We start from the raw sequence: 12,559 nt of genomic DNA on the forward strand, positions 1-12,559 counted from the left end.
ATGACGCAGCGGCATATCTTCGCTTATCCATGCATTTGTTTTAAGTAGGTTTGCTCTCGCAATCACACCAATTTGTTGCCATTATCGCATGAATTATGGTCAAATCATGGACAACGAATGAACCATATTGAAGAGGGTGTGATCGATTCGCATTAAAGTGACGCCCATACACATGAAGCACACCAGAATCACGTCGAAGGTGTGAAGAAGCTCATTAGGAAGAAGAACGTGTTTCTGACTGATACAGAGCAATGTGCTGTGCAACAAACGGTGAGAAATTGATGGGAAACGACGGAGACATTCTCGAACCGGGTCGGGGATTGGAATCAAGGATCTGGACATGTCGTGTCGTGTCATCGACATCTCGACACGGTTCTACGGCTTTCTAGAGCTCCCCACCGGTCTCCGCGATATTCCACCACCCACTATCCCACTCATGCAATCACACCATCCCGCAGTCCTGTCCCCGAACTATCAACGAATTAACCCTATATAAACTGCTCCGAAAATGCTGTCCATTCCTCATACCCTCAACAGCTCTTCTGTGCTGCACCGCGGTATAAAGCTTGTTGCTTTCACGAATGTCGTCCATCCAACGCACCATGTCCTCTGAATCTGTCTCTTCCGAACGATATGTCCCCGTCCACAGACGGAGCAGCTCAAGCTCATCGTCGAGGTCCTCGAATGGTATGTATTTCAAATTACACTTCACATAAGCGGAATACTTACCCACCTTCCAGGATCTTATATCTACAGTCGTGAAGCCCTGCTTGCCCTGGCGCCTCCCTCACACACTCACGGCGCTGACTCTTCCGTAACAACGCCGGCATCAACCCGCCCATCGTCACCTCATGATAACGCCGCCCCACATGATATCCATCGAGGATGGGCCAAGCTCAACGAAGCTATGCGCGCCTATCTTCGAGCTACATGCCCCGAGATTGCCATGAACCGCAAGATGCGCAAATCTCTCGAATTCCACGACTACCAGCACCAGCGTGCAACCCGTCAACAACAACGAGCTGAACAGAGGTCTCGCGAAGCCTCCAGACAGCGGTCGTCACGGTCATCGTCACCAAGGCACTCGCATGGCCAGTTCCTTGAGGTCCCTTCGACACCATCCAAGCCCGCCTCCCCATCTAAACGCCAGCCTCAATCACCTTCTACGAACGAATCCATTAAGCGATCGAGGTCACCCACTCCCCGACTATCACAACCCAGCAACAGCAGAACGAGGCAAGCACAGTTTGCTCAGCTACACGCGAACGCTGCCGCCATCGCCACCACCGCCAGCGAGGGCAACTGGAGAATAAACCGACCTCCGGCCATCGCTGTGGTATAGTCACCATGCTTCACTCTTATTGTTCTTGGGACATTCGTTTGATTCGCTGTATTTGTATTCACCCACCCACCCACCTTCGCTTTCGATAACTTATGACCACAACAACAACGACACCAACTTCGCATTCGACGCCTGTTTCGCATTTGTACTTACTCTCACCACTTACTTAGATATGTTGCAGATACCCCTTACGACATTATGGATAGATAAACCTTTTTGGCCATGGCATAAACCGATAATAATGATACCACGTTTGACCTCCCGGACCAACGAGCAGGGTGCAAAGAGTTAATTAATTCGAACTAGTGCTACCGAACGACAATGTCGTCCCCAGGGGGATGCTACTGTCTGCCAGGAACACCTCAAATTTGGCCCATGGAGCAGGGCGACCAAGGACGACCACTCGCGAAGAATCGAATTGACAGATTTGGTAGTCCTCTACCCCGATTAGTCCAAAACGCCAATGACGTAGCAATCAGGATCGGAGCATGAGCTGTTGCGACTTGTTTGGCCCTCGACAGTATATATATAGTAGGGCTGTTAACATCCATCCCTCCTGTCGTTCTTTCTTCCTTTCCCCGCCCACCCTCCTCACATGATGAAACCCTCTGAATCCCTACGACGTTCCCCCCTCCTACGTACTCTCAACGCTCGTGTTCCTACCAAGGTGGGTTGGCCACAGTGAGCGGGCCTTGCATCCTCATGGCGTCGGTATGCCATAAACTGTCCGGGTTGTTGCAGCTGTACGATCGCTTTGTCGATTGTCGAGAAGTCGCCGTGATATAACATCGTCGGGTCTTCGTTACGCCTGTCTGGTCGTGCTAGCCTGTTAATGCAGGGCATTCTCACCCTGTGTAGTGGCCACTAACCACTATAGGTTATGGCAAGTCGACCAATCGGGGCTCGGCCAAGACTTCCTTTCGTCGCACCTGGCTCACCGACAGGGATAGCCTAGGTACCTATCTATTCCGGCTGGTACACGAAAAGGAAGCTCTCCCTGATTATGTTACAGAAAAAGGCAGTTGGAGCGACGTTTTGTACACGAAGGCCATAAGTCAGCCATAGAGGAAGAGGAAACGCGCACGTAATTCCACATTCAGCGCACTTCTTGAATACTTTCTTCTACTTGGAGACCAAATTCTGTGCCCTCAAGCAGCTCCGGACCCTGTGGAGGTATGCATAGCGAAGAGTATGCCGTTGGAAAAGTAAATCAGGGTTCCCGGCTACCTCTCCACACAAACTTCGACCCGCGATGTGCGGCTGTTGCAACACACCATCAGCGGCCTGATGGTCTAGTAGTATGATTCCTTGTTAGGGAAATGGCCTTGCCAAATCCGGTAAATCGAGGAGGTCCCGGGTTCAATTCCCGGTCAGGCCCGTCATCTTTTTGGAAGATTTTTGCCCTTTCAAACAAGGGCAGCTCCACAGATGCGGCCATAAGGTATGACATTCGTTTTTCTGGTGGGTAGAGTGTTTTTATGATTGGCAAATACAAGAAGATATCCTATAATCAAGCACAGTCGATAGGTTATTCGGTCCTTAGATTTCACCCAACTTGCAACTCTCCAATGAGGATAGCTTCTGCCCATTCGTCCACTTCTAGCTTTGTCTTGCCTTGTCCTTTCAAGGGAGGGACAATAACAAATCCGTTAGCTCCACTCAGACTTGCCACTCGGCTCGAACGTTGCCCTCCGGTAGACCACGCCTCCAGCACACCAGTTGACGTCTGCACCTTGATTACCGCTCTATGGAACTCCAGGCGAGGGTCAAAGAGCATTGGCGATTTCACCTTGAAACAGAATCAGAGACTACCCATTCTCAATTGGCCCGCCACTTACTTGAACACGGACTCTCGGCAAGTGCTTCACTTCATCGGGCCATCCACCAAGCTTGCGGAGTGCAGGCAGAACAAACACATAGAAAGTGACCAACGCAGAAGCTGGATTTCCTGGCAACGCAAATACCGGTTTATGCACTTCTTCCTGAGCTGTTCCGATAAAGGGGATAGTCGCGAATGTGGTGGGTTTGCCGGGCTTGATCGCTACGCGACCGAAGTGGATGGTCCCTTTGAAGTTTCGTTCGATCACTGGCTTCAGGAGGTCCGTAGGCCCCATCGAAGTCCCTCCAGTGGTTAGAATGAGGTCCGCCTGATTCAAGCCCTTTTGAATTGCTTCAACATGTGCATTGACACTGATGTTCGTCAGTCTCGCGACGAAGACGGCATTGGACTGTGACGGCACTCACTGGTCAGAAACGATTCCCAAGTCAGTGACTTCGAATCCTAGGCCTTCCAGCACTGCCTGAAGAGAAGGTCGATTCGTGTCATATATTCCGCTCCATGATTCGCTTCCTTGATCCTCTTTCGGCCTTTGAAGATCGACCAATTCGTTGCCTGTACTGAGTAACGCAACGACAGGCTTGCGGTATACTTTGACCTAATAAAGGGTCAGAGACGGAACACGCTGTTACTAGAAGAATCCTACCTCTTTCCTGCCAACGAAGGCCAGAGTTCCTACTTCTCCTCCTACACTCAGGATACGGTCACCCGCATGCATGACTAGATCTCCTTTTTGTACATCAGACCCAGCCTTTCTGACGTTTTCCCCTGCAGGAACCTGAGCCAGAGTTTCAATTTCCTTTTCTTCCCCAGAATCGGGATAGGTCGACACAAGCTTTGTGTCTTCCACCATGATGACGGCGTCTGTTGCGGCAGGTAGAGGTCCACCGGTGTTGATGCGATAGACTGTACCTTCGGGGACAACATCGGACAAGCGGTGGTCGGACGATGTGACGACTTTGTAGACCCCCGGAGGGTCAGTAGCTAGCAGATAGACACCAGGCTCAGAATCAGGGAAAGCATATGTGGTGGACAAGTCAGCGTACATCTGATAGCATACCCGTCGACATTGGTGGTTGGAGTCGGAGGGACATTGTGAGGAGCATAAACGTCTTCTGCTAGGACATAGCCACGGAGGGTATGGTCCACCTGGATGAGAGTAAGGAGAGGACCGAGGTCCATCACATACGTGATGCACTTACTGCGCGAGTCTCGATGGTCAAGCGCTCTGTGTGTTCATCAACAAGCTTCAACGCTTCTTCAAGACTGATAATTGGATACGGCGACTGTCGGTGTCGCGCGGAAGCTGTGGTACCAGAGTTGTTAGTTTCGGCGTTTCAAAGATAAGCCACCAGTAGCCGACCTGGAGCATTAGGATCATGAGACAGCAGACCGCCAGACCGGGGCTTTGGAGGGTGGTGGCCCCCATGAGCATGATCACGACCGCAGCCATGGTGGCCATGACCATGCCCGTGCCCATGCCCGTGACTGTGCTGCACCTCACTAGCACCATGAGACGTTCCCAGAGCAGCATGAACCTGCTTCCCAGTCCCACCCCGAGCGAGGTCAATAGCGTGGGTGATAACACCACCCATAAACAGCGCATCCAAGCATTCCTTGACCGCTTTAACACTCCCAGGGAGCGTGGTTACGATCGTAGAGCCAGACGTCCCCGCCGCCGGCCTCGAGAGCGCAGCGAGCGGCGTATGCTTGAGCGACGACGAGATCAAGAGGTGTACAAGCCCAGGCGCCTGTCTTTCGAGTAAAGGAGAGATCGCCTAACGCAATCAGAACTTGGTATTTAGTGGTGTACTCGTTGTTGATGAATGATAGACTACCTCTGGGGTTATATCTCGTGCGCCAAAGCCCGTTCCACCTGTCGTCACGATCCAGTCGACGCGTCGATTCTGACGAGCAAGCCACTCCTTTACTGTGGCTTGAATAGCGGCAGCATCATCCGATACGATTTTATAGTCCTCTTCGCGAACGGCGATATCGCGATCTGCTAGGATCTGCTGGATCGTTGGACCAGAACGGTCTGCGCTCTTGTCGTGCGCGGCCGTATCACTCACTGGCAACGCCGTCGGCGATTTAGACGACCATCTAGATAGTGAAAATGGCGTACTCACCAGTCAAGATGGCTGCATAAATCTTGGAAGCCATGGTGGTTTGTGGAAGAGCGCCATTTTCGGGGGAGACATAAGAGAGGAACGCGTCATGGGAACCGTGACGAACCTAAAAATAGGGGCTCAATTAACTGCCGTCAATTGCTCATGCTCAGATTCTCTTCCCGACACCAGCCAACACTCAGAGCCCATGAAACCAAAAGAGTAACATGAAACCAGAGCACGTAATCTACATATATATATGCACAAAATTAAAATGCCAGCTCCTCCAATTGATACACCCCAACAGTACCAACATTGCCAATAACACCAGCCGCACCGCCCCTCCTCGCTCTCCAATCGCCCTTTTGCCTCTGCTTCTCCCTCTCTCGTTGTGGAATCGCTGCTTCGCGCAGTGCTTTTTGATGTGATACGCTAAAGGGCTCTAATGAACCTTGAAGTTGCAAGAGGAGTTCAGACAGGGCGGATTCTTCGATGAGGGAATTTTGGAGTTCGTGCAGCAGAGGATGTGATGGTGGGTGTTGGAGGAGAGGGAGGAAGCATGCGTCGAGGAAAGGTTGAAGGAATGCGATAACCTGAATGGAGGAGTGAGCTGTGAATATCACCAACGAGCTATCGTGCCTCCTTACCCTCTCGAATACGGGCGGTCCTCCAGCCTTCTTTGCGGCGTTCTTGACCATCCTCTTATCCCTGCTCTGAGGATTATAAACCAAAACACCGTGCTCATTCTGTTCCATATCCTTGTTGCTCGGCCAAACTCCAAGATCAGTATTCTTTCTCTGTTGCACCAAAGCCCTGATCCAAGTAACCAGAGTCTGCGCTACAGCAGCTACATCTTCTGAATCGCGGAGATGGCGCTTCAAGGCGATAATTATTTGGCTGGGAGTGGTCGTGTGGACGTAGTTGATGACAAGGGCGAGGAATACAGGGAGTGTCGGTGTCGATGGTTCAGAGTCAACGTCCATCGAGTCCGAGGCGGCTTTGTTACGATGATGTTGGGTGACGGAGACTAGGCAATCCACGATATCGCCGATAGGAAGGTCGTTGACGGAGGAGAGCGACAGCTCAATCGACGCCTACAGAAGAAGATAAGCACAGAACTTAAATGGAAGCGGTGAGAACATGCCCAATCGTTTCTGGCTCGCAGAGCAGGTAAGATACCCCCCTCCACCATACCATTGGAGACGAGATTCCTCTCCAACAGTGATTTCAGGATTTCAGCAGAGTGTTGATAGGGCGCTTTCCCTGTCGACTTCAAAGGGGGCAAAACAAGATCCACAATCTCCTTGACGAAGCCATACGCGAAAACGGGAGCAGGAGGTGTCGAGGCCTACAATCCCAATCAGTACATCTGTTTCGCGTAAACTGGGAGACGAGATTGACCTTCTCTTCGCTCTTGCTCGATGCCTTGGCGGCTGCCTCGGCTTCAGTGAGCCACGACGAGAAAGTGCTCTCTGCAGTCTTGGTTCTCCCTCCTTCCAAGGCTGTTCGAACGGCATTCAGCATTTTGGACTTGGCCGAGTCCGCTGGTGTTTTCCCCTGTCCAGAGGTGGCGGAGTCTCCCACTGGTTTGAGCCATTGCTTCGTAACACCCGCACGGCCGAGGGCAGCAGCAATCGTCGATTGGGCAGCAACAGCGTAGGGGACCACAAGTACACTGGAAGTGACGTTTTGCGCCGAGCTTTCTTGTTTCGACGAGGACGCTGGCGAGAGAACCAGTACTGCCTGGCCGTAGACAATGCTAAGCGGGGACGAGGACGAAGGCAATACAGGGCGATGGGTGCCAAATCGTAGATTCAAGGGTGTTGAAGCGAAAGCAGTGGGAACTGGGAGAGTGTGCGTCGCTAGCAGAACGGAATACTGGAGGTCCCAGACTTGGATGTGGATATCGGATGATGATGGAGAAGTGGCGGCGAGAAGGACGTGCGAGGATGTTAGGGCGACGATAGAAAGAGGAGAGGTTGCTTTTGCTGAGCTTTTGGTGGCCTTTGATGCGGGGAAATTAAAGTTATTCAGCCTTAGAGGCGTGGCGAGAGGACGCGGTCTTGCGGGTGTTGTAGATGAGTTGTTGTCAGAAGATGCAAGCGCATAAGCATGCCATTCCCCATCCTTGCCTGACAATCTGTGTGAGAGGAGAATATGTATAACATTTGAGAAACGTACTCAGTATGCTCAAGCAACCGGAATTGCTGAAGGAAACTCCGGCGATTTGCTGTTGCAAAAAAGTCAGAAAAAGTGGCGGACACTACAGACGTACATACCTCGTGCTTGTGTGAGAACTCAAAGTCTCCAACCACTGTAAACGCGTCGCCTTCGTCGATAGATAGTATCCTCAGGAAAAAGGAAGCCTCGGTGGATGAAGCAATAGCGACTGTAACCCCCGTAGACGGGGACAACGAGCATTCTCCGCTGGGGAAAACAAATACTTGCAGGGCATCCGAGGAAGCTTCGGATGAACCTTCCGTTTTTGCTTTCTCTTCCAAGGTTTCAGCATCGAGCACCAGAAGCGTTGCGGTGGTCGTCAAAGCGAGAATACGTTTAGGCAATGTTGGATCAGAGTGCAAACTATGGATGCGTTGAGGCGTCGGGACCTACTACGACTTAGCATATGAAACAGAGATACGAGAGAATACTCACCACAACCCTCGAAGTCTTTTTCTGGCTATCCGTCATAGACGACACAGATCCCGGCTGTTGGGTCCATTTCCAGATAACTCGACCAGCCTCGTCCGCACCACGAAGTTCAGGCGACGATTCAATAACGGCGTATGTCGAATAATGACTCGGCGATGTTTCCGTCGTAATTGCGGGACACGAGAATGATGTGGAGGGACCGAGTGTATGAGAAACCAATGGATGCAAAGTCGAAACCTAAAGAAAGCAATCAATGGAGTCCTTTCCACAGAACTGTCGCAGAGCGCACATCTAGGATATGAATTCCATCCGCCTGAGTCGACACAGTAACATAACCTTCTCTGCGCGATTTACTGAGCGAGCTGTTCAGCTGACTTGTGTAAACATGGTCGAGGGTGGATTTCTTGCCCTTCCAACGAGAAGAAGAGGTGTAACTGGCAAGTTGAAACGGATCCTCGATGGAAGTCGTGGACATTTATCCGTGTTTCAAGGCCTGTGGCCATTAGAATACAATAGTCGATATAACAGAAGAACTTACCAGACGGATACAGTCGTTTTGGGCGTTAGCAGAGGAATCGAAACCGCGATCCAATTTTTGGAAGAGGATGATTTCGTCTAGGGTTGGGGTTCCGCTGATCGGATTACCCTCGGGCGCTCAACGGCATGTCTCTGCGTGGACCTCAATCTAACCCTGGAACTCTGCAGTACCAGTACTTGCTGGACTAGAGATCAGAGAACCAGTAAACCTGAAATGTCAGCTTTTCTGAATTACTTTCGTCAATCTACCAAGAAGACGGATGCTATCCCGAAGGAATTGAGCATTCTGGCCAGCGAGATATTAAAGGTATACTTGCCGTGGACTGGTTAGAAAGGTATTTATTGATTCCCTATTATCGCTAGAACCATCCCATTGGGCAGACAGACCTCTGGACGGACCCAGACCCCGCCCTTCTGGATTCCCTCTACGTTCCAACAGACCAAGAAATCGAGGTCACCAAGCAGAACCTAAACAAACTCCTCACCCTCTCCCGCTTCTTCTCTGCCCAAACCCGCTCAGATCCCTCTTTCCTAAACGGCAGCCCAGTCGACAACAAGAAAATCTGTGCTCAACTGGACAAACTCATCCACTTGAACCACTGTATACTTTCACCAATCCGATTCCTTCCCGATGAAATACTGCAGGAGATTCTGCGCTACAGCATCCCCGAAGGGGACCTCAACTGCATCCCTCCACACGTTACACCTCTCGCAGTTGCAGCCTACAAACCCAACGCCCCGCGCATGCGTCTCTATCGTGTGTGCCGCCGCTGGCAACTCCTCCTCACATCCGCACCAGACATCTGGTCCACCGTGTTCATAAGACTAGGAGGGCGGACACTCGAACCACAAGCAGTCAAATACCTCCAAAAGACACTCTCTTACTCCACTCCCGCCCCTCTCAAAGTGACCATAAGCAACCCAGGGACACGATGGGTCGACGAAGTGTACCGTGAGTCGAAGCTCACAGAGCTGTCACCCTTCTTTGACGTACTCCGGGAATCGTCTTCCCGGTGGCACGACCTATCCGTGGACAACATCCCCTTCCTCCACCACATCCACTGTCTCCCCGGGCACCCTCTCCCATCCTTACAGAGATTAAAAATCGGAGTTCCTCCCTGGTTGCCACAGGACTTCAACATCCTCGACGACCTACCCGACACACCCTCGCTCCAAGCCGCCGAGGTACACGGAGACGGGTCGCTACGGGCCCTCGAAGGCCTAACATCGCGTAACCCCCAACTCACCCGTGTCTGGCTGACAAGAACATACAACGACCCTTTCAACACCCTCCAACCCATCCGCGCCTTACGAAACCTCACCCACCTCCACCTCACATTCCCAGTCGGCAGCCTCGAATACCACCCCAAGGACTCATTCACCCTTCCTCACCTCACCACCCTCTCCTTGTCCTCCAAAGTTGAAATCCTGGACACCATTTTCCAAACTCTCACCTGCCCCAACCTCACCTCTCTCCGGATCCACTGCAGTCACTTTCTGTACGGTATCAAGCCAGCCAAATGGGTTTCCCTCCGAACCCAAATCATAAACTTCATCGCCAAGTCCGGGTGCACACAAATCAACCACCTGGCACTGACAAACTTCAACACCGAACAGCTCCGACCTCTGCTTTCAGGGTTCAAAAATGTCGAGATGCTGGAACTGACGTCTGCATGCTACATCTCTGAACAGACTGAAAACAACATCTGTGTACAGACTCTCGACAGTCTTCGGTTCGAGCGTCCAAGTCTATCGGAGGAGGAAGGTGCTTGGGACCCAATCCTCCCCCGGTTGAAGCGGTTCGACTTCAGTTACTGCGACGCCGATATCTATCGTTACTGCGAGACCCATCATGACCCAAACGAGAAATTCCTGGACGTCAAAGGCCTTATCCAGTTGTGTGAATCCCGCATCTTGAGTCGACAAGACCAGGAAAAGGGCATCAGGGATGTCCCAGTTACCTCTTTGTCGGAATTGAGGTTCAATCTTGCAGACCATAATCCTCTCTCGGAGGAAGACATGCTCCTCCTGACATCACTCCGTTATAAAGCCAAAGATCTGGGACTCGACTTTCGTATCTTGTTCAACTTTGGAGACTGCGCTCAAGCACTGATAAAGGAGCGCCAACATCGTGTAGATTGGTAGTCCTCAACTCGTGTCTATAGGCCTTTGTAAACAGTACAACAAAGCGTTAATGGATAATACACACACACATGCCCGACCTGGGTTACTACCACCCAACCTATGTCCAGCCTCGAGCGGCACCTCGCCCTCCTCCATGGCCCCTCTCCTTCTCCACCACGAACATCGCATCTCTCATCGTCACCACCACCTTGTTCGGATCCTCCACTTCCGTCTTCTGCTCCGGCGTAGTCGTCGTCGTCATTTGCTGCTGCGGCTTCTTGGGCACATACGGCCTCGCCCACGAACTCGCTGGCGTCGTCCCACTCCCAGTAGCAGTTGTGCTCGTACTCGCTTTGGGCTTCGGTGCAGGCGAGGGCGAGCTGGCAGCCGCCGTCATCCAAGCATACTTGCCCAAACCAGCAGCTTGCGTAGCCACAGCATTCGACATCTTCTTCCTAACATCCTCCGACATATTACGCGCCGTGACACCCGGCCCATCCTTCTTCTTTTTCTTCTTGGGCTGACCATCCGGTTCTTCCGATCCACCCGAGGCTGAAAGAGCGTTGGCGCCTAGCGACGGGTCTGCACCTGGCGTCCCTGCTTGAGACATCGAGGCGAGATTCGCAGCCGCCATCTCCTGCCTCTCCTTCCTCTCCCTCCGAATCCTCATCTCCTCCTCCCTCTCCGCCTTCTCTAAAGCAGCCAACTGCTTCCCCACATCACTCCTAACGACAACACTCCACATCGGGGTCTGGCTCTCCATCTTGACACCATCCACATCCATCGCATTGTTAACATTGTTCAGCGTCTCGTAAAAACTCGCCGGTCTATCGAATTGCGCCTGTTTCCGATACTTCGACGCTCTGATCATGGCTGTTACGAGGTCTTGTAATCGAGCGCGTAGAGCGAGGGCGAGGTAGTTTATTGATTCGTCAGGGATCTTTGTAACCTTGTGTTGTGAACCAATAGCACGCATCGTCGTTCCTAATGCACGGGTGTCAAAGGCTGGTTTTACAGGCTGCTTTCTACTCCGGTCTTCGTATGGTCGGTTTTGCATGTAGAGCGAGTGGGATTGGAGATGTGATGTCCCATGGGCGTCGTGTCGCTGTAGGGATTCTTCTTCTGCCTAGAATGAAAACAACGTCATGAGCATCTATGCGATCGAAAACCAAAGCAGACACATACTCGAAGATCAACACCAGCACTTCCCAAAGCATCGTTCAAAGTGGAGATATCGCTTGTGTCCAGGGTGTTCGCATTAGCAGCTTGAGCCGCAGGCATCGCGGCAGTAACGGGTGCGGTGGTGGTTTGCGCTGTTGCAACCGCGGGAGTATGCGCAGGCGCTACAGGAGTCGATGTAGCGGTCGCTGCTGGTGTAGCCGCTGGTACTGACGCCCTCTGAGCTGTGGCAACGGGTGTGGGTGTATGTGCTTGGTGCTGCGAGGCCGCTGCAGCTGCTTGCTGCTGAGCTTGCTGAGCAGCGACGGCTTGAGCGATGTACTGCTGGTAATACGGGTAGTGGGTGTAACTCTGATAATAACTCTGCGGGATAGTTCTATACATCGCAAAACGCAAAGGTTAGATATATCGCACTGTAGACATTCCAGAAAGAACTTGCGTGGCATGTTGTGGCTTTGGAGCCGTCACAGAGGCTGCGGTCGCCGTTGGTGTCTGCGACTGTTGCGCCGCCGCTTGCTGCTGCTGTTGCTGGGCAGTATCCATTTGGACTTGAAGTTCTATGAACATTTTAGCATTTTCCATTGGAACTTTGGATATGAGCCAAAACGCATACGTCCAGCTGCCCACTGTGCATGAGCGGGTGAAGGATATGTCTGGACGGGTGTTCCAGCTTGTACTGTGGTCTGAGCAGCCATCGTTACGGGAGTCGGCGTCGATGAAGTAGGAGTCGATGTCATGGTCGTCGCTGTCGTATTCTGCTCCTTTGGAGGCAGACAGTAT

General features: G+C 52.0%; 5 protein-coding genes and 1 non-coding gene across 6 annotated transcripts; 3 read left to right on the forward strand and 3 right to left on the reverse strand.

The window, feature by feature from the left end:
- Positions 1–537: 537 nt before the first annotated feature.
- CC1G_08824 (hypothetical protein) lies at positions 538–1,342 on the forward strand (the record flags this gene model as incomplete). Its single annotated transcript, XM_001839046.2, has 2 exons — positions 538–687; positions 741–1,342. The coding sequence occupies exons 1-2, from the start codon at positions 603–605 to the stop codon at positions 1,340–1,342; spliced, it is 687 nt and encodes a 228-aa protein (XP_001839098.1). The 5' UTR covers positions 538–602.
- Positions 1,343–2,623: 1,281 nt separating this feature from the next.
- Positions 2,624–2,720, forward strand: CC1G_20122. Its single transcript has one exon. It is a non-coding gene; the product is annotated as a tRNA-Pro (tRNA).
- A 168-nt stretch (positions 2,721–2,888) lies between these two features.
- CC1G_14712 (molybdenum cofactor biosynthesis protein) lies at positions 2,889–5,342 on the reverse strand (the record flags this gene model as incomplete). Its single annotated transcript, XM_002911237.1, has 9 exons — positions 2,889–3,131; positions 3,181–3,532; positions 3,587–3,777; positions 3,826–4,163; positions 4,226–4,328; positions 4,382–4,485; positions 4,543–4,957; positions 5,018–5,250; positions 5,309–5,342. The coding sequence occupies 9 exons, from the start codon at positions 5,340–5,342 to the stop codon at positions 2,889–2,891; spliced, it is 2,013 nt and encodes a 670-aa protein (XP_002911283.1).
- Positions 5,343–5,556: 214 nt separating this feature from the next.
- On the reverse strand, positions 5,557–8,414 carry CC1G_14713 (hypothetical protein; the record flags this gene model as incomplete). The annotated part of the gene is made up of 8 exons (XM_002911238.1): positions 5,557–5,880; positions 5,935–6,369; positions 6,402–6,635; positions 6,689–7,419; positions 7,469–7,517; positions 7,567–7,896; positions 7,943–8,176; positions 8,229–8,414. The coding sequence occupies 8 exons, from the start codon at positions 8,412–8,414 to the stop codon at positions 5,557–5,559; spliced, it is 2,523 nt and encodes an 840-aa protein (XP_002911284.1).
- A 276-nt stretch (positions 8,415–8,690) lies between these two features.
- Positions 8,691–10,621, forward strand: CC1G_08826 (hypothetical protein; the record flags this gene model as incomplete). Its single annotated transcript, XM_001839048.1, has 2 exons — positions 8,691–8,783; positions 8,840–10,621. 2 exons carry the CDS (start codon positions 8,691–8,693, stop codon positions 10,619–10,621), a joined length of 1,875 nt encoding a protein of 624 aa, XP_001839100.1.
- Positions 10,622–10,718: 97 nt separating this feature from the next.
- CC1G_08827 (hypothetical protein) lies at positions 10,719–12,516 on the reverse strand (the record flags this gene model as incomplete). The annotated part of the gene is made up of 4 exons (XM_001839049.2): positions 10,719–11,726; positions 11,786–12,142; positions 12,215–12,336; positions 12,393–12,516. The coding sequence occupies 4 exons, from the start codon at positions 12,514–12,516 to the stop codon at positions 10,719–10,721; spliced, it is 1,611 nt and encodes a 536-aa protein (XP_001839101.2).
- Positions 12,517–12,559: the final 43 nt, after the last annotated feature.

Source organism: Coprinopsis cinerea, assembly GCF_000182895.1.
Source record: "Coprinopsis cinerea okayama7#130 chromosome 5 map unlocalized cont3.5, whole genome shotgun sequence".
Taxonomy (NCBI): domain Eukaryota; kingdom Fungi; phylum Basidiomycota; class Agaricomycetes; order Agaricales; family Psathyrellaceae; genus Coprinopsis; species Coprinopsis cinerea.